Below are 27,096 nucleotides of genomic sequence, written 5' to 3' on the forward strand. Positions count from 1 at the left end.
TACTTACCATGACTCCCAAGTCTTTATCACATTTTGTATGATCAAGCTCTACTTTACCTAGTTTATAACTTCGAGGGCTAATTTCATTACCAAGGACTAGTACTTTACACTTTTCCACATTGAACTTCTTCTGCCATTTTTCAGACCAAGACATTAATTTGTCCAAATCCTCATGGAGTTCATTGATATTCTCCTCAGAATGAATCATACGGCCTATTTTTGTATCAGTAGATTTGCTCATGTCACTTGTAATTCCTTCATCAAGGTCATTAATGTAAATTATGAACTAGAGAGGACCTAAAACTGATCCCTGTGGAATGCCACTAGCGACTAATCACCATTCAAATTTGACCCCCATTAATGGAAAAACTCTGCTTGGTTAGCCATGCCTCTGTCCATGCTAGAACTTCTCCTATACCATGAGCTGCCACTTTTCTTAAGTCTCTCTTGTGAGGTACTCTGTCTATGGCTTTACTAAAATACAAGTAAACAATGTCATATTCTTTATCACTGTCTGCTGCCTCAAATGTTTTATTGAAGAACGTCAGTAAATTTGTCAGGCAGGAACGACCTCTCGTGAACCCAGGCTGAGATTCATTAATCAAATTATGCTCTTCAAGGTAACTTCAGTGTGGCGAAACGTTTCTTCAATAGAGATTCCCATATGTTGCGTAAGTGTTTCAATCTTCCAATATGAGCTATAATTGATTTTAATAATTTGCCTACTGTAGACGTCAGGCTTATTAGACGGGAATTTGAAGGAATGGACTTGTCCCCTGATTTGAATATAGGAACCACATTAACCATCTGACAACACCAGTTAGGATGGACGCATTAAACACGCTCGTTAATGGCTTACTAAGTTTCATCTTGCGTTCTCCTGTTAACCCATTTGAGATCGTTGTTTGACCTAATTTCTCTCTGGGGAATATATATACTGAGCACGTTGCACATTAGTATGTAAAATCATTAGCTAGATTACCCCAGTCGAGATTAGACAGGTGTTCCCTAAGTCCTTTAGAATCTGCAGAATGAAAATCGGGGACTTTTACCGTACTGTCATTATTCTCGTACTCCCAGGTAATATTAAAAGTAATGGATTTGTGATCACTTGCGCCAAGCTCTTCAGCGATCTCCAGAAGACTAGGTCGAGCAAATTATTACCTCTGGTAGGCTCTGTTACACTGCTTCAGAAAACAGTTCTGAACTACTTCCATAAGGTCACTGGACTCCAGATTACCGCTCAAAGTCCAGTCAATTTGACTAAAGTTAAAATCCTCTACTATCACTACGTTGTGTCTGGAAGCCCCAACAATTTCGTCCCAAAGCTGTCTCCCTCTATCGTGATCAAAGCCTGGAGGTCGGTATATTACACCTAGAATTAGTTTTTCTTGACCTAAAAAAAAAACTGCCAAACAGATTCTGTTACTAATCCATCTATTTTTATACCCGTTTTTATGCAACAATTTATATTTTATCGTGAATATAATACAACTCCTCCCCCCCCCTCCCCATTATATCTATCTACATGGAACAACTTAAACCCTTGAATATGACACTCGGCAATCATATCCCGTATGTAGAACCATTCATCAACTTGTAGAACCATTCATCATCTTGTCGGTTCAGAGAACCGACATCTTGGGATTTTAATACAGGGAATTCAACTTGCCTAACCCTTGAGCATAACCTACTTCCACATTCGTCAAATGTGATACCGCCTACGACTGCTGTACCTCTCCTCCCTACAGTATATAAGCCACTTCTTCGCATATATTCTGTATTCTTTTCAAGATTGATGGACTGATCACATCGGCTCAAGGCTGAGGGACTGATTACCTCAAACTACTCCTGTTCTTCACCATTCTCCTTTGTATGGACTGATGAAGCCACTGTGTGGGGAAACGTTTCCTCGTTAAAGATAACCAAATGTTGCACACGTGTCAAATTTATCCATCATATCCCGACTCTTTAAATCATACCATGTTTGTTATTGCAATGACATCAAAGTTCCTAGCACACGCTACCAAACGTAATTCAGTGATCTTATTTCTTGTATTTCGACTGTTAGCATAAAATACATTCATGTTTTTTTCTTTTGCACGTTTTTCCTATTCACCTTTGCTTTTATACAATTTCTGTAATTATCATTACCCAGTGTTACTCCATGACTGTTATTATTAAGATTCATAATATCAAAGCCTAAGTCAATATATCCATACTCATTCTTTTCCATTTCTTAACCCATGTCTCTAATTAATCCTAGTTTAAAGTCCTAACAACATCAACTGAGCTAACAAGAAAACCTGCACCTGCCCTGGATAAATGAACACCATCCCTGGCATACATGTCATTCCGGCGTAGAAGTGGTCCCAATTGTCAATGAATGGTACTGCATTAGCCTTAGTGTTTATCCAGCCAACAATTAATACCAATTGCTCTGGACAACCATTCATGTCCAACACCCCTTCTTTGCAGAATGCCATATATAACAGGGTGCCCCCCCCCCTTCTTCCTAATTTTGTCTGTTGCTGTCCTGTACCTTCTAACTAAATCCTCACTTCTGCACTTGCCTACATCAATGCCTCCAGCACTGAGGCAGATAATAGGATTTATCCCATTACCATTCATGATGTTGTCAAGCTGGCTAATAGTATCCTCCATCCCAGCCCCAGGAAAGCAAACCCTCTGTCTCCTACTCCTTCAAGCAGAAGGCCCTATCCATGTACCTAACCTGGCTATCCCCAACAGCAACAGTGTTTTTACCTTCCTTGGTGTCGTTCATCGTGACGTTCCCAGTAGTCGACTCTCATTCATCAGGTAGCACGGAGAATGGGTTTGATGTTTCCACGACAGTCTCCTGGATCTTCTTTGTTTCTGCCTCTCCATCTGTCCTCTTGATCCTGAACTTTGTCCCATTCTTTCCAGCCACTGTCCAGGTTCCTTTCTTGGCTTGAGGATTCACAACAGGATTACTACGAATCCTCTTGTTTTCCTCAGTCACTTGCTGTATCTCAAGCTTAGCCACCTTCAGTTCTTCCTTAAGCTGCTGGTAGAGTTGCTCAAGAGAGGATATCTTGTTCAGATTCAGAGAGCACACTAGACAAGTCTTCAGATTTAAGTACAGGTCACTACCGAGTTAAGTACAGGTCACCAGTACTTCCGAACTGTTTTAAAGTGTACTGTCAATCCAAACTGGTGGTGTTCCTGCCATGGCAAATGTAATTCCTATGATTAAATCAAGGGACAAGTAGAGTCCATCAAATCATCGCCCAATAAGCCTGACGTCAGTAATAGGCAAATTGTTAGAATCAAATATAGCAGATTTAATAAGAAACCACCCTGATAAGCATAATTTGACTAAAGAGTCTTAACACGTAAAGCCAGGTTGAGGTTTGGCAGACGGTAACTCGACACCCCCACTAGCCTTGAAACGCTGCACCCAGTTTCTCACTGAACACTCAAACATTCTCCACTATTTCTTTCGTCTGGTACCCAGCTTTGTGAAGCCCTATGACTTGAGCTATAGTTTCAGGTGTTAAAGAGTTCCTTTTATCCATAATTTATCATGTATAGCCCCAAAAGCAAAGGGAACACCAGACTAAAGATGGGGCAGATGAGAAACAAAAGTGCAACACTTCCTCTCACCACGGCAGCCACGTGAGCACTGAGGAGTCACTGTAGTGTGTGGTGGCAGGCCGTGACGTCGTGCTAACGGCTGCTACCCGGCATAATGCACTGACGAAAAAAGACCCCCATGTATGGTAGGCCTTTTATTTTTGATACGGCATTATGCCGGGGTGCTCACCCGGCATAATTCCGTGACTAGCACTGTATGCAACAGTTAGGTATCTTTATTTCGAAACGTTTCCGCTACTGTGTAGGCGAAACGGTATTTTATACCATTTTAATATTCATGTATAGAGCTGTAAGATAACTTTTGGACTTCCGTTACTCATACTTCTTGAAATAAATCCTAGTAATCTGTTAGCCTTATTGTGCACACTTAGACACTGTTGGCTTTAGATTTCTGCTTACCAAGACTCCCAAGTCCTTTTCACGCTGTATGATCAAGCTCTACTTCACCTAGTTCATAACTTCGAGGGTTATTTTCATTTCCATAGACTAGGACTCTACACTTGTCCACATTGAACTTCATCTGCTGCTTTTCAGACCATGACATTGATTTGTCCAAATCTTCTGGAGTTCATTGGTATCCTCTTCAGAATTAATTATACAGCCTATTTTTGTATCGTCAACAAATTTGCTCATGTCACTTGTAAATCCCTCATCAAGGTCATTAGCCGACATGTTGATAAGACACATGTGCAACACTTGGGTATCTTTATGGAGGAAACGTTTCGCCACACAGTGGCTTCATCAGTACTATACAAAGAAGAATGGTGAATTTCAGAAGGGGTTTCAGGTAATCAGTCCCTTCAACCTGGAGTCATTTTAATCAGTCCAGACTTTTCCTCAATGACGTTTCCTCGGTAATGACACCCAAGTGTTGCATATGTGTTTTATTTATCAAGGAATATGTTGTCCATTTGGTTTTCAGACTTGAAAAAAGTGGCAGCTCATGGAAAAGGAGGTAATGTTTTGTCATGGTCGCTATACTACAGAAAGGATGTAAATACATTGGAGAACACACACAAGCTTGACAGTTTTATTTATTTTTTTCCCTTGAAGTAGAACCAACACCTTGAGCTCTGACTCTTAAAATACTGCTAAAGCAAGCCAAGCTGTGCTCCACAACACTTCACACTAATTCCCCAAGACAGCTGCAGGACAGGTAGTGCGATCTTCCGAGGCCGCTGATCTAAGTGGTCTGATCTAGAACAAGAGCTGAGGTGCACTGCCACAGGCCCACTGATCTATGTTAGGCAGAGTCGAGATAAATGGTATAAAATTCCGACATGAGAACATAAGAAAGAAGGAACACTGCAGCAGGCCTACTGGCCCATGCGAGGCAGGTCCAAATCACCTCCCGGCTTAAGCCAATGCCCCTAACCTAGTCAGGTCAGGTCTCATTCACTTAAAGGACGGAAGGAGCAAGGCATCTGACCTAGTAGCACAAGCTAGTCAAGTCCAACTCACACCCACCCACACGCACTCGTGAATTTGTCTAACCTGTTTTTAAAACTACACAACGTTTTAGCTTCTATGACGGTACTCTGAAGTTTGATAAAGTAGACACATGTGCAACACTTGAGTATCTTGAATGAGGAAACGTTTCGCGCCACAGTGGCTTCATCAGTCCATACAAAGAAGAATGGTGAAGAACTGGAGGAGTTTGAGGTAATTAGTCCCTCAGCCTTCAGTCGATGTAGTCAGTCACATCGACTTGAGGCTGGGGGACTGATTACCTCAAACTCTTGTTCTTCATCATTCCTCTTTGTGAAAGTTAAGACACATGTGCAACATCTGGATATCTTCATTGTAGTAGACGTTTCGCCATCCAGTGGCTTTATCAATACAGATTCTAGGACATAATAGGAAGACAGTAGAACTATATACAAAAGATGAGGTAATCAGTCCCTCGGCCTTGGAGTTAGTGTTCACAGCATCGTGGTGGAGGAGAATCTGGAGCAAAGACAAGAAGACTGGCGGTTTATATAGGCGTCAGTGGATAGGGACGGGCAGCATATATAAACCGCCAGTCTTCTTGTCTTTGCTCCAGATTCTCCTCCACCACGATGCTGTGAACACTAACTCCAAGGCCGAGGGACTGATTACCTCATCTTTTGTATATAGTTCTACTGTCTTCCTATTATGTCTTAGAATCTGTATTGATAAAGCCACTGGATGGCGAAACGTCTACTACAATAAAGATATCCAGATGTTGCACATGTGTCTTAACTTTCATATTGTCGGTATTTTATACCTTTCTTGCACATTCCTCTTTGTATGGACTGATGAAGCCACTGTGTGGCGAAACGTTTCCTCATTAAAGATACTCAAGTGTTGCATATGTGTCTAATTTATCAATTTGTCGGTTCTCTGAACCATTCATCTACACTCTGGAGTTTGTTCCACTCATCCACAACTCTATTACCAAACCAGTACTTTCCTATATCCTTCCTGAATCTGAATTTTTCCAACTTAAAACCATTGCTGCGAGTCCTGTCTTGGCTAGATATTTTTAGCACACTATTTACATCCCCTTTATTCCTGTTTTCCATTTATACGCCTCAATCATATCTCCCCCTAATTCTGCGCCTTTCTAGAGAGTACAGATTCACGGCTCTGTCTATCCTCATAAGGAAGATTTCTGATACATGGGATCAATTTTGTCATCTTCCTTTGTACGTTTTACAGAGCATTTATATCCATTCTGTAATACAGCGACCAAAACTGTGCAGCATAATCTAAATGAGGCCTAACCAAGGATAGAGTTGAACAAACTAAGGACTTCTATTATTTACGCTTCTTGATATGAAGCCAAATATTTTTTAAAACTACCCAAAGTTATCACGTCAACACACTACTGAGAAGTTTGTTCAACTCATCCGTGAGTGCTTCAAATCTCATGGCTCCACTCACCGTTACCAACCTCTGACACTGCTGCCCACTCTACCTACTGCCCCATTCACCCCTCCCACAGTACCGCGGTAGATAGGTAGCAGTGTGTGTAGGTCTCTGGTAAGAATCACGTACACTTAGATGCTCCCGCTTACATACTAATGTGGGTTAAGGTGACCCCCCCTCCCCCCTTCATACCTGGGCAACGAGTGAGCAGACTGGCATGTTGGGGGAGTTGTTACCTGTAGCTGGATGGAGGGAGAGGGTATTGCCCCTTGTAGGGTGGGAGAGGAGCTTGTTACTTGTAGAATGATTCTGGGAGTGGGGTTTGTTGCTACTAGCAAGGTGGGGAGGAGGGTATTTGTAGCAGGATAGGGAAGGGAAGTATTGTCACTAGCAAGATAGGAAGGAGGTTGTTACTTATAGCAGGATGGTGGGAGGGAGTTGGTTCCTATAGTAAAATGGTAGACTCGGTAAATTGCAATGACACTATTGTAAACAACTATCCACACGGAAGGCTCGAATCCTTGGCGAGCATGTCCTAAAGCTAGCAGGCCAGTGCGTTATCAGTTGAACTATACCGGCCTAATAAGATTAATTCAACTAGGTGTATTTCTCTACACCATAGGAAGGTTGGCATGGGTCTCACTGTGACCACAATGGTGGTGTAATATTCGTCTGTATAAGCTTGCATTGTGGTCACAGTGGGACCCATGCTAACTTCCCTCTAGTGTGTAGAAACTTACCTAGTTGGATGAATCTTTTTAGGCCAGCATAGTCTAGTGAATAATACAATGACCTACTAGTTTTAGGACTGGCTTGCCATGGGTTTGAGACCTTCGTGCGGTAAGTTAAGGATGGTAGGCATTTTGCATTAGTAAGGTTGGTGTAGATTTTTCCCCTGTAGCAGGATGGAGATTCCCCACTACGGGAAGGGGATGGGAGACTGTACCAGTTGTAGCAGGGTAGGTTTATTTGGCCTGGATGTGTACATATAGTAGCAAAACGTGTGTAGTTGTTTTGGTAAAATGTCATAATGGTACAACTAGACGAAGTAAACTCTTGACTCACGAAATCGTAATGACACGATTGCAAACAAACCATACCCCGGCCGGGATTGAACCGCGGGTTCAATCCCGGCCGGGGTATGGGAAGTAAACTCTTGTACTGTTCAACACACTCCCTTCATACATAAGAGGGGATTTCCAACACACCTCTGTCTTCAAGAGAACTTAACAAGCTCTTCCAGACAATTCTAATCAGCTAGGCTGTGGTGCACATTTTACAATTCGAGAGTAGCACCAACAGCCTGGTTGATCAAGCCATTCACCGGAAGGCAGGTTTGGGACAGGGCCGCGAGGGCGTTAACCCTCCGAACACTTCAGGTTGACGTGTAACTGATGTATTGTAGTGCTCTTCGGGTTTCCATATTCCCTTCCATCTTACACCTGACCATGCAAGAATGCAGAGCAGTGGGGTGCTGCTGGATACATAGGGTGAGGCTCCTGAAGGAAAGAAGTGTAGGGTGTAGGATGAGGCTATTAGGGTGAAGAATGAGCCTGTTGGGGAATGGGTGGTGTAGGGTTGAGGATATTGGAAGTATAGTGTTGAGAATTTAGGGTAGGGTGTTTCAAGGGTGCCGGCTAAGTGTGTAAGGGGGGGGGTGTTAGGGTGTATGGTGGGACAGTTGAAGCAGAGGAGAGTTTTGAAGGTTTAAGACTGGTGGAGGCAGTGAAGAATATATGTTTTGTAATGCAGGGTTAGGTAATTTCTACTGGTATTCTAGGACAAAATAACCCTAGTGAGACAGGTGAGAGGGTTGGGTGAATTGCATTTTCTTAGACTGGAAGAAGGCATTTAATACTGCACTCCATATGAGACGGGCAAATATTTAAGGAGCGGCAGGAATAACAGGAAACGTGCTCCGGTGGATCAAGGCATACCCTAAGGGAAGAAAATAGAGCAATTATCAAGGTATTGATGTCAGAACGGGGAAAAATAACAAGTGATATACCACAAGGATCAGTATTAAGATCAGTGCTTTTCTGGTTTAAGTGACATACCAGTAAGATTTTCTGGTTTGTATGAATGACATAGCAGATGGGATTCAGTCAGATGTATCTGTTTGTAGATGTAAAACTGAGAATACAAACAGATGAGGATGGGGAAAGGCTGCAAACGGATCTGGATAAACTACAGGGTTAGTCAGAGAAGTAGTTGCTTGAATACCAAACCCCAGCAAATGCAAGGTTATGAAGATTCGGGAAGGTGCCACACGACCAGACATTGAGTAAGAATAGTGCTTACCAGTTCTCACTTGGCATATCGGAGAGTTACCTTCAGTAATCGCAGCAAAGTCATTCTGGGTGCTGTATACAACATGTCACACATTTTGGAGTCTGCAGCACCGGCTTAGAGCCCACATTTGAGAAAGCATGTTAAGAAACTGGAGAAAGAGCAGAAGGATGCAACTCTACTATTCCCAGAGCTTAGGCGTATGAGCTACGAAGAGACTAGCGGAACTGGACCTAGCGACACTGGAGGACAGAAGGACCAGGGGAGACATAACACTACAAAATATTCGGAAAAGGTGATAGGGCGGACAGGATCAGACTGTTTGAGACGGGGAAACAGGTATTCGTGGGCACAGCTGGAAGCTAATGACATAGATGAGCCTCAGGGCTGTCAGGAATTATTTCTTCAGTTTCAGGGTAGTCAGGAAGTGGAATGTATTCGATGTGGAGGAGGCAGACTCCATATATAGTTTTGAAAGCAGGTACGATAGGACCCACGAACTAGGAGGGAGTCACTCTGACAAGTAGCAAGTTGAGAGGCTGGGCCAGGAACTAAGACTCGACCCGTGAGTATAGGTATAAGGATGATACCTGTGGTCACTCAATGCAGGGGAAAGGGAAAGACTGCAGAGGGCTCAGGAGGGAAGGAGTGAAAACGTAAGGCGAGGGCGGATGAGGGAAGTATATTAGTGGAGAGGATGACGTTAACGCACTCGGCTCAGTGTCCGTGGTTCGATCCCCGGCATGGGTGAAAACGCTGGGCGTAATAAAATTACTGACAATATGTAAAGTAAAAGGACACAAGTGCAACTAATGTGACATTTTATTGTGGCAACGTTTCGCTCTCCAGGAGCTTTATCAAGCTTGATAAAGCTCCTGGAGAGCGAAACGTTGCCACAATAAAATGTCACATTAGTTGCACTTGTGTCCTTTAACGCTGGGCGTGTTTCCTTACACCTGCCATCCCTGTTCACCTAGCAGTAAGCAGGTACCTGGGTGTTACTGTTTTGGGTGGCACCCGGAGGGGGGTTGCAGTATACCTTAGATAAGGCTGGTCTCTAGGAGGAGCTGAGGTAGCATAACAGCTCCTGTAAAGTTGATTTGTGTAAATAAAAGAAATGGTTATCTTAATACTTGCCCATGAGCGAGATTATTACCTTCCTCACGAACTCTGTTCATTTATTAATGTGGGTAGAATTACCGACAATGTTAGGTAAAAGGACACAACTGCAACTAATGTGACATTTTAGCGTGGTAACGTTTCGCTCTCCAGCTTGATAAAGCTCCTGGAGAGCGAAACGTTGCCACAGTAAAATGTCACATACGTTGTACTTGTGTCCTTTTACCAAACTCTGTTCATGGTTTAACTTGGTATCATTCTCAACACGGTGCTCACAAAAATGTTTTCAAAGGGGGGGGGGGACATGTAGCCTGTTATTATATAAGGATGTGTGTGAGGAAGATTATGATAGTGTAGTGGAAGGGTGAGGATGAGCAGCGTGGAGGTGTAGTGAGAATGTAGGTAATAGAGAGTAGGTCACTAACACCGCAACTAAGTACCACCTGTATATCTCCTAATTAATAGTCTGCCCACACCACCACCTCCACCCATGAAGACAATCTTACATTACTCCTATCAACTCAACCCTTAACAGGGGATGAATGACACCTGTGTAATACTTGGGTATCTTTACTCTGGAGACGTTTTGCCCACCAGTGGTTTTATCAATCCAATACAGAGAATAAATGGTGGAAAACTTGAAGACGTAATTTGTTGGGAAAAAAATTGCTGAAAGGTGTTCAGTCACTCAGCCTTTGTAGCGTTGAGGTTGGAGATTTATATTATACTGGAGATGAGTGAGGCAAAGTAGTTTGAGATAGTGTTAAATTACCTATCTCTTATCTCCAACTACTTTGCCTCATTCTTCTCCAGTATAATATAAATCTCCAACCTCAGCCTTACAAAGGCTAAGTGATTGAACACCTATAACACTTATACTTTTTTTTTTCCCACAAATTACCTCTTCACGTCTGCCATCATTTATTCTCAGTATTGGAGTGATAGCCACAACTATCAACTCGTTCCATTCTCCACTCCTAAAGACTTCCCCTCCACTACTCAAGACATTTCCACCACTACTGACAAGCCACTCCACCTCTAAAGACACTTTCCCTCTCCACCATTCTTAAGCACTGAACACAAATTTTATTGCTTCGTGAGATCCGTTTGTGATGTTTTATTGCTAGAAAACCTGGAGCATAAGCATATAGAGGAACACTGCGAAGGTTTTAATAGTCTATGCTAAGTAGGCTTTATTGGCATTCAACCATTCGCACTTTTATATTTTTCTAACGTACCTTATTTTCATTTAGGTCCTGTTAGAGTCCTCCCCCTCAGGATGTGACTCACAACAGTGGACTGATTACTAGGTATATCTATTTATTGTTAGTAAGCAACCTGCTTAGGCGTTAGTCGCGTAACACACTCCGCCGAGGATTCTAATCGATGTAACGATCACACACTTGGGTTACTGCACACTGCGGGTGTATGCGATTGTGTTCAGTAAAACCAGCAAAACGCCCACAGTCGATATTGTGAAATCGCAGTAACTGTTTTCGACGCCTCCCTTTTTATGTGGGGTTCCCAGTATATAATGTATATTATATTTTGTGCGCTAGAGAGTCGCAGGTGAAGCAAGGAGGCTGGGCAAATCTGTAGCAGCAGATGGTGCTGTGACCCAGCAGGTGGGGGGGGGGGGTAAGGGGTGCGTCCTAAGTTCTGAAGAACGCGCCTTCATACTTTAATTATAACCAGCCTTTACCCCTCGCATCAGTTATTGAGACAATGGGTCAAGCACTTCAACGTGTCCTTAGACACTTTCTTTGCCTCAACCATAGTGCCGGTACCATTGAATGGGTCATCTTACGACGAAAACCGCGTAAAATAATTCTTTGGTTAATGCAACAACAAGTCTCATTACGTACGTATTAGTGATTATCAGGAATGTCAACTAAAGGATTATCATAGTGACTACGGTTGAGGAGAGGGCGGCCAGGCCAGGGTGGATTAGGCAGGTCCCGAAAGAGGCAGCGCCCACTGATGTCAGAGATCATGAAAGATGTGGGTCAGTGTTGCTGTGTTGTGGGTGTTTGGAGTTTACACTCTCGGAACTATGTAGGTGAGAGTAAGGCTCCGCTCCTGAGTTGCTCCACCTTTCTACACTGCCTCGACCGCCATTACTGACTGTACCATAAACCTTGTACTATTAAAATTGTAAAAGCATATTTATAGTTTTCCCTCATCTTCCACATTCATATTATTCCACTTCCATACTACCTATTGTCTCTTGAGTCATGTTCTTTAACCTCTCTAATTTTTACTTTGTCTCCTTGTTTCTGGTCAGTGCGTTATCCACCTTATCAATCTCATTTCGTTACCTTGCGTCAAAATTGCTATAACTAGTTGTCGTCTTTAAGGTGGGGAGAGCTAAATACATGAAAAAAATATTTTCGATGTTTTTCTTACAGAAAAATAGTGCATAATTCTGGCAACATGTTAATGCAATCAGCTTGTTTCTATCTTATTTTTCTTTTTCCAAAAATGTTTTTTTTTTTTTTGTTGCTCTTGTTGTCATCAAGAAGACATGATGCCAATTCGCGTTTTTTTTTTACTCCAAAAATTACGATTTTTATGATTGTTTCTTTTGAAATACACAACATGGCATCCTGTCTGTCGACTTCATATTAGTGCTCAGAGTGAGTCAGACTATTCACTTCTGACTAGTTTAGTTACAAACTTTTGGGCTTTGCAATGTGCTTTCTTACGCATTTACTAAGATAAGCCTGTGTGTGTGTGTGTGTGTGTGTGTGTGTGTGTGTGTGTGTTTATAGGCAGGAGCACAAAGCAAACGGTGCAATAGCGAGCTACTTTTGCGTATTAATACTGAAATAACTTTTCATATCCCAACTTTGTCAAGAAAACTACTGAGCATAGATTTTAATCACAGAAATTGACTTTGGGGGTAAAATTGGGTCCTTCATGTAGTCTGAATTCCTGAGATGTTTGTAGTCTGGATGGTTAATGGCTCTAAAAGTCTATAGACAACTCAAAAAGTCGTTAAGGCTGCATGTCACTTGTTCTACACCAGTTAAGAATACCGTAGTCCCTGACAGAGATTAAAGTAAACTCAATGTATGTACATTCATAGATACGCACCTCTGTATATATCATATTTCGTTGGTTTAGAAAGACACGTAAGCAAACACTATAACATATTTATTAGAAAACGTTTCGGTCCTGGGACCTTATTACCAAGGTTTATTCCATCATGTTTCGTATTTAAAAGATGAAAAATTAGCAAACAGAGGACGGGCTGTGACCTCCAGGGAGGCATCAACAGGTTGTAGGGGTAGTCAAACAAGCGACTGCTGGAATTCAATCCAAAGGAAGTGCAAGGTCATGCAGCTTAGGTAAGCAAAAGTATTTGGGAATGAACATAGCGACGGAGGAGAATATCGACTGCATAACTTTGAATAACCCTCAGGAGATCAACTTTTATTTTCCATATTACTGTCCCCAGTACTTATGTTTCCAGCGCTTCAAGGCTCTGTTGGTTATGATCAGCTCCCGTTTTCACACTGGACCACTCTGAGGAAATTGTTTTTTTTTTTTTATGCCCTAGAGTTTTTGTCTCGAGACCTATAACGTGTTAAACTGTTAGTGGGATTACCAGTAGGGTGGAGATGATGATTGTGTGTAACGGGGGGGGGGGGACTAGAAACCACAGTTATGTATATGAAAAAGCTCTTAATGGTTATTGGTGAGGAGAGTGAGAGTTACATGAATACTGAGTGCGATGAAGTACTTCAGTAAGGCTGACATATTGTAAGAGGAGGCGGAGGGATGAGGGAGGGGGAAGGGTTTGAAGAGGGGGCTTCACCGATTCTCTGGGGAAAGGGCCGCTTGGAAGGTAGGACGACGAGAAGAGGGGGTTGGACTCGAATAAGGGTGGAAGGGAGTTGAATCCTGTCGAAGCTGAGGGAGGATGGATGACAGTGTTGGATCCTGGGGAAGCTGCGAGGGACGACGCGGTAGGAGAGGGAGTGAAGAGGTTGTGGGGAAGGAAGGTAGAGGATGGACTCTTGGGAGGCAGGGGAGATGAATGGATGTATGTAGATGAGAAGCTGACTGTGGTTGCTGAGTTCAGGGAAGCTGGTGTCATGAAGGGAGGAGAGAGGGGTTAGTAGTAGGTGACGAAAAATTGGTGAGGGGGAATATCAAGAGGAAAAGGATGAATTAGTGGATGGCGAGTGAAGTTTTATGGGAGGGGCTACAACACAGGAGAGAGGTGAGGGAAAGAGTGCACAAGAGTATTCGGGTAAGGATTGAATTTGTTTGGGCTTGGAGGCAATTTCTAAGTGGCAGGAGACAGGCATAGAGAAGAAATAACTGAATGGGTTGGGTGGATGGGTATGATGATTGAGGTCCCTAGGTGGTTGGATAATTTATTGTGTGGGGTAGTCTTGCTTATTGGTAGCTCTTCGCCAGCTCGTTTCCCTTTCCTCTTTGGGACTTCCTCCAAAGGATGGGCGGGTGGGTTGAGCAGAGGGTAAACTTAATGGGATGGTAGCTGATCTTGGTAATATTGTGGCAGCATGGTACTCCACTATGTTCCGGACTCCCATTCCCGATACCGTGTTATCTTGAGTAGCATGGAAATAAAAAGGAAACATGTAATGTATTTGAAGATCATTTTTTTCCCTAAATCTGGAAGTACTACTATCACTAATACCAACTCCATCTACCACCATTTCTGTACCGTTGGTCTTCATAATGAAGGGCTGATCTGGGGCCAGGCGTTGGTCCTCGGGTAGACTCCAGGTAATGATTCATCGCTTACACCACCACTAATTAGTTCCATAAAAGACACAAGTCTGTCTTATCCACAGTAACAAGAGGATCTCGATTGAACTCGTGTTCCCTGTATTGTTTAGATAAAACTCAATTGCTTTACATTTGAGTATATTGCCATAAAAAAAATTATTTTTGAGATGCACATAAGTGTTAAAATGTTTAACAGTGCTGTGTGCAGACAAAAAATATCAAACCTGGAATTACTCCGCCACTAAAAAAAAAATATTAGTGCTATTATAGAGGCTCGCTTCCACAAATGCGTGAGAAAGTTATATATATATATATATTAATTGGATAACTCATTAGTATACTGTAACTCTGTTCTCTGACAGTGTGGGGAAGAGGCAAGCTGTCACATTCCATGACAGTATGGGCTTCACAAATGAGGTCTAATGTTTCAGCCTCGACTGGAAGACCTCATTAACTCGATGAAGGTAAAGTATTCCACTAGAGGGTCAGTAGCTATGGCAGCTTTACAGATTTTCTTCTAGCAGAGCTATGATTACTGTTACGTGGAAATTCAAATTTCTGAGGCTCTACCCTCTTAAGGGAGATTCCTTAATGCTGTTGGGGGGGGGCTTAAGGAATTGGACCAGTGCTCCCATGCCTTGAATCAAGCTCGAAGTCTCCATTCCGCTTAGTACTGTATGACCCTTACGGGTGTAGCGTTCCCCATGAGTGTAATATAATGAGGATGATCTCTGATGGACAAGGGTAGTGGAGTCTGAGAAAGAAGGAAATAACTTAGGTGGGAACAGGTATGGGAGGAGGAAGAGAAAAGGGAGGGAGAGGATTTTAGTGCATAAAGATGAGGGGTAACACCCAACATAACCTTTCATTTTAAGGCAAACAATGTTTGCATTTAACACGTGTATTAAACATGAATACAGTAAGTCCTCAACGTCGTTGAAAGGTTCTTGAAAACTACTGCTTTAAGCGAAACTACGTATAACGAAACCATACCTCACTGTCTATTGTCAAACCTATTTAAAACTTAGTTTTGTTACTAATATCATACTTTTCTGTTTCTTGTGGCCAGACATCAGGGGTGCATAGTGCACCTTTAGCACTCATTGCAACGGGGTTAAAGGAATAAATGTTTGCAAAGCGAAAATGGTAAGGAGCACCTCCTACCACCACGCAGTTCAATTACAAATAATGCCGGACTCGCTGAGCGCTTTCGTACCGCATCGTTTGTCGTGCATTTGCATGTTTTTCGTATGCTTTACGAATTTTTATTTTATAATTTGTATTCATTCGATTTTTCCTCATAAACGTTATAACGAAACTGTTATTCGAGGACCTGCTGTAATTTACTGACTCATTGTCGTTTACAGCCTTCAACAGGCTTGTGAGTAATGTTAGCACAAAATATTATGCAAAATTAGCTAATTAGTGGGTTTTATGATAGCTTGAATTAACAGATTTAGTAGTTGATGTTGGCATGCTATGGCTGTGATTTGTAGTAATGGACCTTTTTCTACGCAACGATAACGTGTATCATTGAGTGTTCTGTTATGTCATCCTACCCACAACTGAGTGTTGGGGTGTACAGCTTTCACACCTGGAGAGGGTTCTTTATATGAGTCAGCTGATTTCTCGACTTTCCCCCTCCCTCACCTTTTCTCTCTTTCCCCTTTCTTCTCCCCCAACCCTCTTTCTCCACTCATTTTTTTCCTCTCCCATTTTTCCCCACGCATATTCTTTACTAACTTTCTTTCCCACACCGTTTTTTTTTTTTCTAGTTCACAACCTTTCTGCTTTTCGCAATCCACCAGTTTCGTTTTTTTTTTTTTTGTTCTTTTTCGACGGAAGTCATGGCATGATCTCTCCATTTTTCTTCTACATTCGTTAATTTTATTTTTCTCCCGGTTTAGCTTCCTTTGGTGTTAGTTACCTTTCGTGTCTAAGTTGTCTGGACCGTTATTTTTCGACGACAGGGGTTTGACGGTAATTGTTTCGACTGCTGCTCTTGTTTTTTACAGCCTTTTGTGAATGCTTGTCAGTGATGCCGAGTCTTTTCTGTGGCACCTTTCTTGAATGATAATATTTTGGTTGCTTGTCTTTCTTTTCCTAGCTCTTATCCATTGATGGCAAATCCCAAGTAATAGTTACTCCAGCTCTGTTGGAAGAAAACTCTGAAGTCGCTGTAGTTACTAAATTCAGTGGAATGCCTGATATCCTCATCGTTCTACTGAAATCTCGCAGCTCAGGCTGACACACATCACCCCGTGTATGTGACTTTTGTTGTAGGATGGGAATATGACAGGGAAGAAACACAGCTTTTGTTTCCACAGTTACTGTTATATAGTAGTCACTGCGTGTATATCCAGTTTTAAAAACTTGTCTTACAGGCAACTCAGTAGACGTGTGGGCCGTAACGTTACGGTCCACGAAAGTGAACAATTTCCGTTCCTCTCTGAAGTTGACCTTGACGGGAAAGTGAAAGTGAAGGCAAGACTGTCCTATTCCCCCCCCCCCTCCTCCAAATTACTGGGCTGCACGCCCTTCATATCGGCGGGAAGTCCAACTCCTGAGTGGGGGATCACCCCCATATCTGGAGGCTGCCTGCTCTCTATAATGATAATGCTTGGAATAACCCGCCCACACCCTTGTACCGGACCCCTCATATTATGTTAGATCAACTTTCATCTCTCCTTTACCGGTCCCGATCGCATTCTTTGTCGTTATAAGATATATACACTAATTTATGTTAACGGTTCCTGGTGTCATCGCTTCTGCTGAGAGCAGGCCTCAAACCAGATCTAAATTGAAAAAGAAACATTGCAGGAGTATGAACAATTAAGAAACACGGAAAAGTAGTGTATGCCAAAAATTACTGTTGAGTGGAGGTACGGTACTATAGTTAGTGTTTGCGTCGCATACAGCCGAGTTACCATAGTGAACACTTAAAGCTTGTCTTTCATCGTTGTATTCGCTTATGTGGTTGCAGAAGTAAAGTCGCAGCTCCTGGCCCTGTGTAGAATATAGATCTTGGGATAAGCTGAGTTTCTGGTGATCGATATGTCAGTATGACCTTAAAGTACATAGATTAATATTGTTTTTTTTTTTACTTTTATAATAGGTCATAAAGGACCATTGTGATTTCAGATTAGCAGCTGCCTCATATTCTCGTGTAACGTAAGTAGGCTTCATCCCAGCTTGTCAGCCTACAAATCCCTCCCCAATAGGTAGGTTAGCCCAAAGCACAAGCCAGCCTATAGTTCCCCATTCCCTACATATAGGCCTAATTCCAAACCTGTCAGCCTACACATTCTACATAGGCCTAGCCGCAATCATGTAAGAGCCTATCCACCAACCCTCACGAAGCTGGCTCACCGCATTGTGTGGTTGGGTTTTAGCGGCCTATTTTTTTTTTTTACACAGGGTTTGACAAGGTTAGGGGCATGAGAGGGCACGACAGGGCACCCTTTTTCTTTGGGGTCCCTCTTCCCTTGAATTATTAAATGACAAAAAAGTTATGCTCTCCGTTTATAGATATGAATAGTAGAAACTCATTTTCCCTTTCGTAAAATTGTTTATGGCGAGGAATAGAAAGTATATAATTAAGCCTTCCTAATCATCTGCATGCAGAATTTTACCAGAGTGGAAATGACTGTCCTGCCAGTTATTGTGGTGGATGTTGCTACACCCACTGGGGGAGTGAACAACTTTTATGACAGTACTACTACTGGAGATTGTCTGCAGATGTAGATGAGACAGTTGAAGATAAAAGTCTCACCCATTTACTAAATGGGTTTTGCTAAGCCTTGCCTTGCCTTGACGAACTCTGGCATAATTTGGTCTTGACACGCTCGCCTTGTCACAGGCCGAATCTCGGTTCCAGGTTCCACCATTTGACTACTCACGAACGGCAACATATTATTCCTGGCTTCATGGGACCTACAAACTTCAAACAGCAGACCTTGTGACGCGAGACCACTACAGTGGGTCATTTGGCGTAGCCTCTAGAAACGTCTGCATCAGCGCTGGTGAAGGTTGATGTCTGCGGGCAAGGGCACTACGGACGTGCTGCCCTCTGTTCCGGAGGAAAGACGAGCATGCCCTCAGGATGATAATGCCCTGCCGTACCTTGGACGAGCCAGCCATGAAATCTAGTAAATATCCTTCCCTTTGGAAATCGAGTCTGCCACCCAGAAAGTGGTAGCTTGGTAGACAGCTCTCATCCAGGGAGGTACTACCCTCCTGTCTTTCTAAAATGGAAGCCAGGTTGAGGTTTTGCACTCGAGCAGCAGTGCTGAACTTAACTTTTCTCATGAACATTTATGAAGGCAGGTAAATCGTACAAACTTCTACTTACATTCAGTGAATACTTAACTGTGTTTAATAGTTCTCTTTTCTGTAATATTTTCTCTACAACTAAGGAGGTCTGGTCTGAGACCGGGCCGGAGGGGGAGGGAAGCAGGGATCCCTAACCTACCATGGCTGCTTTGCTTCTCTTTCCTCATACAAAACCTTAAGCCTCGTACAATTAAAGTATCTTTAAATAGATCTCCACTATTTATCATTGTTAGTGCAAATTGCTGTTATCAGTTCCACGGGAGATCTATATTGACGTTTATTTTACAAAATTTATTTAAGGACGCTACCCTTTTTTTTCTGATAACCACGCCCGTAGCCTGGTCCTTATGACAGCCTCCTTGCTTACTGATCAGCCAAATGTTTGTGCTTGCGACACGCATCTGGCGTAGGCACTCCATTCAGGTTAATTAGGAATTTAATAGAATGACTGTAACAGTTGCCACTTGTAGAGTACTATAAAAGGCACACATTGCAAAGCCTGAGGCTCTCCTTACCTGTATAATTTTCTTCGTGTTTATTGTGCGTCTTCCTGGCCTGAGTTCCAAGGCGTACAGTAAGGGTTTTAATACGTTTTTTGGATTTCAGTGGCTGCAGCACTGAAACCTTTTTCTAGGTGATTTCTAGTGAACTCTGACACACGAAATAAATTAATATTCATATTTATGTCTAATTTCTTTTTTCATTGTCATTCTCGCATTCGATAGTTGCTTCTTGTTCCAATTATTTTTTTTTCGTTTTTCCCATAGGAGATAAGCTGCTGATTGTTGCGAGAAACTTCTCCCCACGGACTGATCTCGAGCCAGATCTTCTGGTTGGTCTTGTGTGTCGGGCTGATTTTGAAAAGCACTTAAGGCGGAACAAACAGTGCAAATCGTGAATATCAGGAAAAAAAATTGCCTAGCCAATGTTACACGAATTTAACCCATTATTCTCAACAGAAAGAAACCTAAATATGGTTTGAGAGTGTCTGTATACATGCACTGTTTCTTCACAATACTAGCCGTAACGGCTTGACAAAGCTCCTGGAGAGCGAAACGTTGCCACAATAAAAATGTCACATTAGTTGCACTTGTGTCCTTTTACTTGACACAACACTAGCCATTTTTTTACAACGTATATTTTTCTCTGTTTTCATTCTCTCTGGTGATCGTATAATGTTTCTTTTTAGATGTAATTCAAAGGTGCGCTACTCTGGTCTTACCAAGACTGATATTTGTTTGCCATTGCAGATTTTGCAGTTGCCATTTAGGTTTTGACTCGAAAGTGGTAATGGATTATAATCAAAATATGGATAAATTTCAATAACTCATCATCGATGTCGTTTCTGTATGTTGAGAACAAACTTGGGAAGAAGCGGAGTTGTTAAAATTTAAGCATCATGCTGATATTTTCGTTAAGAACTAAGTATCATTAGCATTACATTATCACTGTTCGAGGCGTTATATTGTGCGTCCGTATATATTACTTGACTTTACTTTATAAACAAGTCTTCGAGGAACCTCAGAATATCTGCCTTGTTGCCATATCCAAGATTTATTAATTTACACGCCATCGTGTAGTTGAGGACTTTGACAGTATCACACTATTTCACTGTACACAAGTTTACACACTGCTAAGATTCTGTCATAGTTTGTGATAGTTAAACGGTTGCTTTTATTAGTTGTGACTGATTCATAGTTGAAAGTAATTGGTTGTTGATGATAGTGTGCTAAGCGGCGGTCAAGAGACGAGAAACAGTTCTCAACATTGCTTGAAAAATCATCCCTCCACGCTCGCTGAAAAAATATACTTGCATTTGATATTTGTCTTAGCATCGCTATCTGCCTTGTTTTTACTGACTGATGACCTTTAATTAATGGAGAATTATTAAACAAAATTTAAGTGTTGGATGATGTGGCATAAGTGAGAGACTAGGGTTGTCCTAAGAAATTTGTCTTGATTGGTTAGAGAGAAAGCGATTATGAACTGGGCAGTAATCTCTCCGTCATCCTTCCTTGTAACCTCCACACAAGACGTGAGTTCCCTGAGTTAAGAATGAAAATGTTGTGTGTGTGAATCTTTGTTAGTACACCTTTACTACTACTGCTACTACTATTGCTACTACTGCTACTATTACTACTACTGCTGCTACTATTACTGCTATTACTACTGCTGCTACTATTACTACTACTGCTATTACTACTACTGCTATTACTACTACTGCTATTACTACTACTGCTGTGATGAATGGTTTGAAAAACCGACAAGTTGAAGATTGAGACACTTATGCAGCATATGGGAATCTTTATTCAGGAAACGTTTCGCCACACAATGGCTTCATCAGTCCAATACAAAGAGGAAGGTGTAAGGAGAGGAGGAGAATGAGGTAATCAGTCCCTCAACCTGGAGTCGATGTGTTCAGTCCATTAATCTTGTAGAATGTACAGCATAGGGCCGTAGACGTGGCTTATATACTGTAGTGAGGTGAGGTGAAGCAGGCGGAGGCGGGGTCATAGTGGTACCATCCACTAGTCGAAGTAGTGGACGATGACCTACTTCGACTAGTGGATGGTACCACTATGACCCCGCCTCCGCCTGCTTCACCTCACCTCACTACAGTATATAAGCCACGTCTACGGCCCTATGCTGTACATTCTACAAGATTGATGGACTGAACACATCGACTCCAGGTTGAGGGACTGATTACCTCATTCTCCTCCTCTCCTTACACCTTCCTCTTTGTATTGGACTGATGAAGCCATTGTGTGGCGAAACGTTTCCTGAATAAAGATTCCCATATGCTGCATAAGTGTCTCAATCTACTACTACTGCTGCTACTATTACTACTGCTATTACTGCTGCTACTATTACTACTGCTATTACTGCTGCTACTATTACTACTGCTATTACTGCTGCTATTACTACTGCTATTACTACTGCTACTATTACTATTACTACTACTATTACTACTACTATTACTACTATTACTACTACTATTACTACTACTATTACTACTACTATTACTACTACTATTACTACTACTACTACTACTGTTACTACTACTGCTAGTACTATTACTACTACTGCTAGTACTATTACTACTACTGCTAGTACTATTACTACTACTGCTACTACTATTACTACTACTACTATTACTACTGCTACTATTACTGCTACTATTACTACTACTGCTACTATTACTACTACTGCTACTACACCTTTACTACTACTGCAACTTTGCTGCTGCTATTCGTCCTACTTCTGCTACTATGCCCCTACTGCTACCACTACGACCTCCACATTCACCACTATCATCATACCACCACCAGCCAGGTAGTGCATCACGTTGAGGAGTGGGAGAGGTGGAAGGTACATAATTATGGAAGGGATGGGTTAGAGAAGTGACATCACAATTGTGCAGGTAGATAAAGGGGAGGTGAGGCAAGTGGAAAGGGACAGGTGCAAGTCCTTTAAGAAGTCTAGGTGGAAAGGAAAGTTGGCTTTGTGGTCTTTAACTACCATGAAGTGTGGAGTCTCTTGAAGGACCTGTGTACTCCCCTATTTGTACTCCCAGGGGTCGATTCGCATTCCCTGGTCCCGCTTAATTGGTCGCTACTAGGTCCACTCCCTGCTTCAAGAGCTTTGTCGTGCCTCTTCATGAAGCTTTGTATGGATCTTGCCTCCACTACATCACACTCCAGATTGTTCCACTTCCTGACAGTGCTGGGGTGGGGGGGGGGGGCGTCCTCTGTCCATCCATCTGTCGGTGTCATTGTAGGCTGGTTAGGCCTATGCGGCGGCCTAACCGGCCTTCACTGTTATAAAAAGTGTTCGGGAGGTATATATAAGCTAAACACAAGAATAATTGAAAGTAGGATCTGTTTAACATGGGCCTTCAGCGTATTGAAATATACTCGTTTTTGTCTGTTACTACTCTCCTCCACGACTGTTCATGCACTATTGGGTTATCCTGGGTGGCTAAGCCTCCGGGTTAGAAATCCGAACAAAATCTTACCTGGACTCGTGCCCCATTCCCACTCCCCCCCCCCCCACACACACCAACCAATAAGTCTCCTAGCTCAGACTGACGCATTTCATTACCTTGTGTGCAGTTTAACAGCTTTGAAAGATTGTGTGGGATTTTTTTTATTTAATTTCCAATATGTAGAACATATAAATGCATAATACAATTGCATAATAAAATATGATGCTGATTTGACCCTTTCGAGAAATTTCGAGTGAGGGAGGGGGTAGAACAGCTGCTTAGTGACGCCGGGAGGGAGACGCAATTTGTAACGCGTGAACACTGGTTGTCATGGGAAATTATGCTAATAATCCGGCGTCTTCCGAGCCAAATTTGGGTCTTTCGGCCTGAATTTATAATTAGGAACTAGTGTTAATGTCCCCTGCTGAAGAATTGGGACAAAATTTATGGGACCTCAAGAATTTCGTGTGGAGGACGGAAAAATATAGGACTTCAGTGAATCTTTCTCAACAATACGCATTAGCTAAGTGATACTTAACCATAATGTACAGTAGTTTTTGCATTGGCCATCGTAAATGCTATCTGCTAGGGTAGTGTTAGGGTGTGTTCCATCAGCATTGTCTTCCAGTAATTAAATGGTAAATGTTAATACCAGTTATATATTATGTACCCAGCAAGCCTAATCCTATACAGTCCACACAACTTTAATTACAAGAGTAGCTGGTTTTAATATTATTATTAATTTAATGTCAGGTCTAGCTTTTTTGTGAGAGTGGTGAGGAAGTGGGCATTCGAGGGAGGTACAGTTCAGCGACCTACTGTGACTAAGTCCCAATTACCTCACCCAAATTACTTGCAGGTAATAATTCAGGTAATACCCTGTAAGCCTCCTGCAGATGATTTGCTCGCATAATTTTCACATTGAGTTTCAGGCGCATTCGTCATTTCTCATAAGCATTCTCAAGGAATGGCAAATGAATTTAAACAGATGTCATTAGCTTGTGTATACAACCTATTGTGTGTGTGACAGAATATGACCAGGAAAGATAACTAGCTTCTGTTATTACTGTGCAGCTCCCATTTAGAATAACGTGGAAGCAGTGTAAGTGGCATGAAAGATCCTTGAAGAGGAAGAAAAGTGTATCAATAAGAGTGAAGTTTCAGAATAACCCGAATGCTGGAAAAACCCAGAGAAGCGAGACGGACCCGAGACTAGCTAGACCAGACCTGAGTACCTTGGTGTGTGTACTGGCCACCACCTGGGTTCTCCCCGCCTCCTCTTCCCCTCCCTCTCCCCCTTCGTTCCCTTATATCTGGAGGGAAGAGGATGGTGATGCTGGCAGCATTAGGCTTAAGGTAGGGGATGACAACCTACTACCTGTGGAATTCTGCTCGGGTGAACCGTGTAATTAACACTCGTCTCTATTGTTTACAGACGTACACATTACAACATACACTATTAAATTATTTGAGACTACAGTATTGCACATTGCAATGCCCCTTACTTTGATTTGTAACATTACAGTAAATGCTGATTTGGAATTGGCTGGAGTTATAAGTTAGTTTTTTTCATTCCTTCTGTATTTTACTAATACTATTTGTTCTGTGAATTATTTTAGTTTACATTAGCTTAACGTGTTTGGTCAAGACTCGTGTTTTTATTGAAAAAGCTTCCAGGATGAAATAGTAAATAAAAAAACTATACCAGCTTGTACACTCTTGGCTGGTAACCCTTGTAACCATTTGCTGATTATGCACCGTCCTGCTAACCATCTTAATAAATTTACCTATGACGAGATTATTCGCACAAGTTTTAACAGGCTGTGTATATTCTGATGTGTAACTATATATATTATATATATATGTATATATATATATATATATATATATATATATATATATATATATATAATATATATACACACACACACATACATACACATACACATACACACACACACACACACACACACACACACACACACACACACACACACACACACACACACACACACACACACACACACACACACACACACACACACACACACACATATATATATATATATATATATATATATATATATATATATATATATATATATATATATATATATATATATATATATATATATATTTGTCGTGCCGAAAATGTAAAATTGGTCAGTTAACAAGAACTCGTTTAAAAATAAGTCCTTTCTAAAAAATTATCTTATACTTTTAAAGATATTTTTTATTTATGTTTATGTAAAAAAATAATTTTGTACCAAAAGAACCTTAGACAACTTACCTAACCTTATTATAACAAACGCAGTTTAATTTAGCCTAATCCAACTAAATATATTTTAGACAAGTTTATAATAATTTAATAAACAAACACGAAATATATTTTTTTCGTTAAGTTCAGAATGATTTTTGCAAAATTATTGCATGCACAAATTTTCGCTTGCCTTGTTCGGCAAGAAGAGCGTTGCTGTTTAAGCCAAAATCGTAAGTTTTACCTATTCGGCACGACTATATATATATATATATATATATATATATATATATATATATATATATATATAAATATATATATATGGAGTTGGCTCTGTAGCAGACTTCTACCTCGCTTTATGGACTATTTACGTCATTATATCTTAGCTTTATATTCTTTTCATGGCCCGGTGGGCCAAGATAAGCAAAAATTTAGTGTTTGTAGATAACATGCGTGTCAGGACCTCCTCTTCCGCAAGAATCGAGAAAAGGGAATACACACCTCACCCATAACCACATCTTGCAGTTGCTGCTTCCCGTCTTGTGTGACTTGCGCTGGCAATTCGTTTTATCAAAACTTTCAGTTCATTTAAACTTAATATTTTTAAAGTCTTTTAATGCTATTTCGTATGTATTGTGAGAATATTTGGTTTATGAGTGTTGGTAAGCTTCATTATATAAAACTTTATTGGTAGTAGCTCTAATGACATTGGTCGAAGCCTTTTGTAAATCTTGCAACTCCCTAAAACTGTAAAAGTGCATCTTAGTGTAACTATTTTAAGTGGAAATAAAGTTCAACATTATCACCGTTTATGCATGCAGCTACACATTTGTTTATTAAACATTAATGACTGTTCTGTGATGCTTCTTTGCTTTTTCTCTAGGCTAATGGGTTTTCGTGCGTTTTTATTTTCAGAATTTCCATTGTTATAACTTAAAATTATAATGAAACGCGTATCTTCCAAGTCTGACTTATTATTATTATTATTATTATTATTATTTTTGCACCCAAACCCGTGCCAGGTTTTCCAGATTCTCATAATGTTTACCAAGTGCCAGATGTTGACAGGTTTTCTTAATTTCGTATCACCTGTGTACACTGTGCAGTTATAGATGATAGATCTTAAGCCTGAATTTCTTCGTGCAGGTTTGGAAGTTTAGTATATTTATTAATTTCATTGTTCATTATCATAAGATAGTGAGGATTATCAGTAAAGTGTTTGTTACAACAGAGGACGCGGTGGGTGCAGTACGAGCAGAGCAGAGAGCTGAGCAGTTGTAGCAGAGTACTGCAGCAGGTGCAAGAGCCAGAGGTCCTCCCACACCCGGACACGCTAGACGACCACCACCTCATACACATGTTCTCAGATATCAAAGAGGTGAGTGATTTTTTTGCCTTCCCTTACTTCAGTGATGGTCCTGCCTTACCTCGCCTCACTCAGCGCTTTTCTTTCTTCCCTTCTCACTCTTACAACTCCTACCTTATTCCATGCGTGAAGGAATTATCTTTAGTATTTTTCTTTACTCTGCATTCGCTTAGCATTATGTTTTGTTAAAAATAATCGCATATTCCAGTAGTGTCCTAGGCGTTGATATGGAGGTAGATGTGAACACCGGCAAGTACTGCTGTAACATCTGCATTCACTTTCACCCATACATATTATGTGAATGATTATGCATGTACTTGCGCGTGCTAGGCACAGGTTTCTGCACCAGTGTGTGGTTTGGCTCTATAGTTACGTCAGTGCGAGAGATGACTGCCACTAGTGTCCTGAACAACTCACTGATTGCATGATTGGCAAGTAGTAGGCATAGGACAC

The 27,096-nt window shown here is 41.5% G+C and overlaps 1 protein-coding gene across 1 annotated transcript in view; it reads left to right on the forward strand.

Annotated features, from left to right (window-relative positions):
- Nucleotides 1-27,096, forward strand: part of qless (decaprenyl diphosphate synthase subunit 1 qless) — a gene marked incomplete in the record, with an annotated part of 181,120 nt that overhangs the window by 133,872 nt on the left and 20,152 nt on the right. Inside the window, 1 exon segment of the mRNA XM_070087534.1 lies at nt 26,509-26,655. Coding sequence (XP_069943635.1) covers nt 26,509-26,655 — 147 coding nt within the window.

This window comes from Cherax quadricarinatus, chromosome 22 (assembly GCF_038502225.1).
Source record: "Cherax quadricarinatus isolate ZL_2023a chromosome 22, ASM3850222v1, whole genome shotgun sequence".
Taxonomy (NCBI): Eukaryota; Metazoa; Arthropoda; class Malacostraca; order Decapoda; family Parastacidae; genus Cherax; species Cherax quadricarinatus.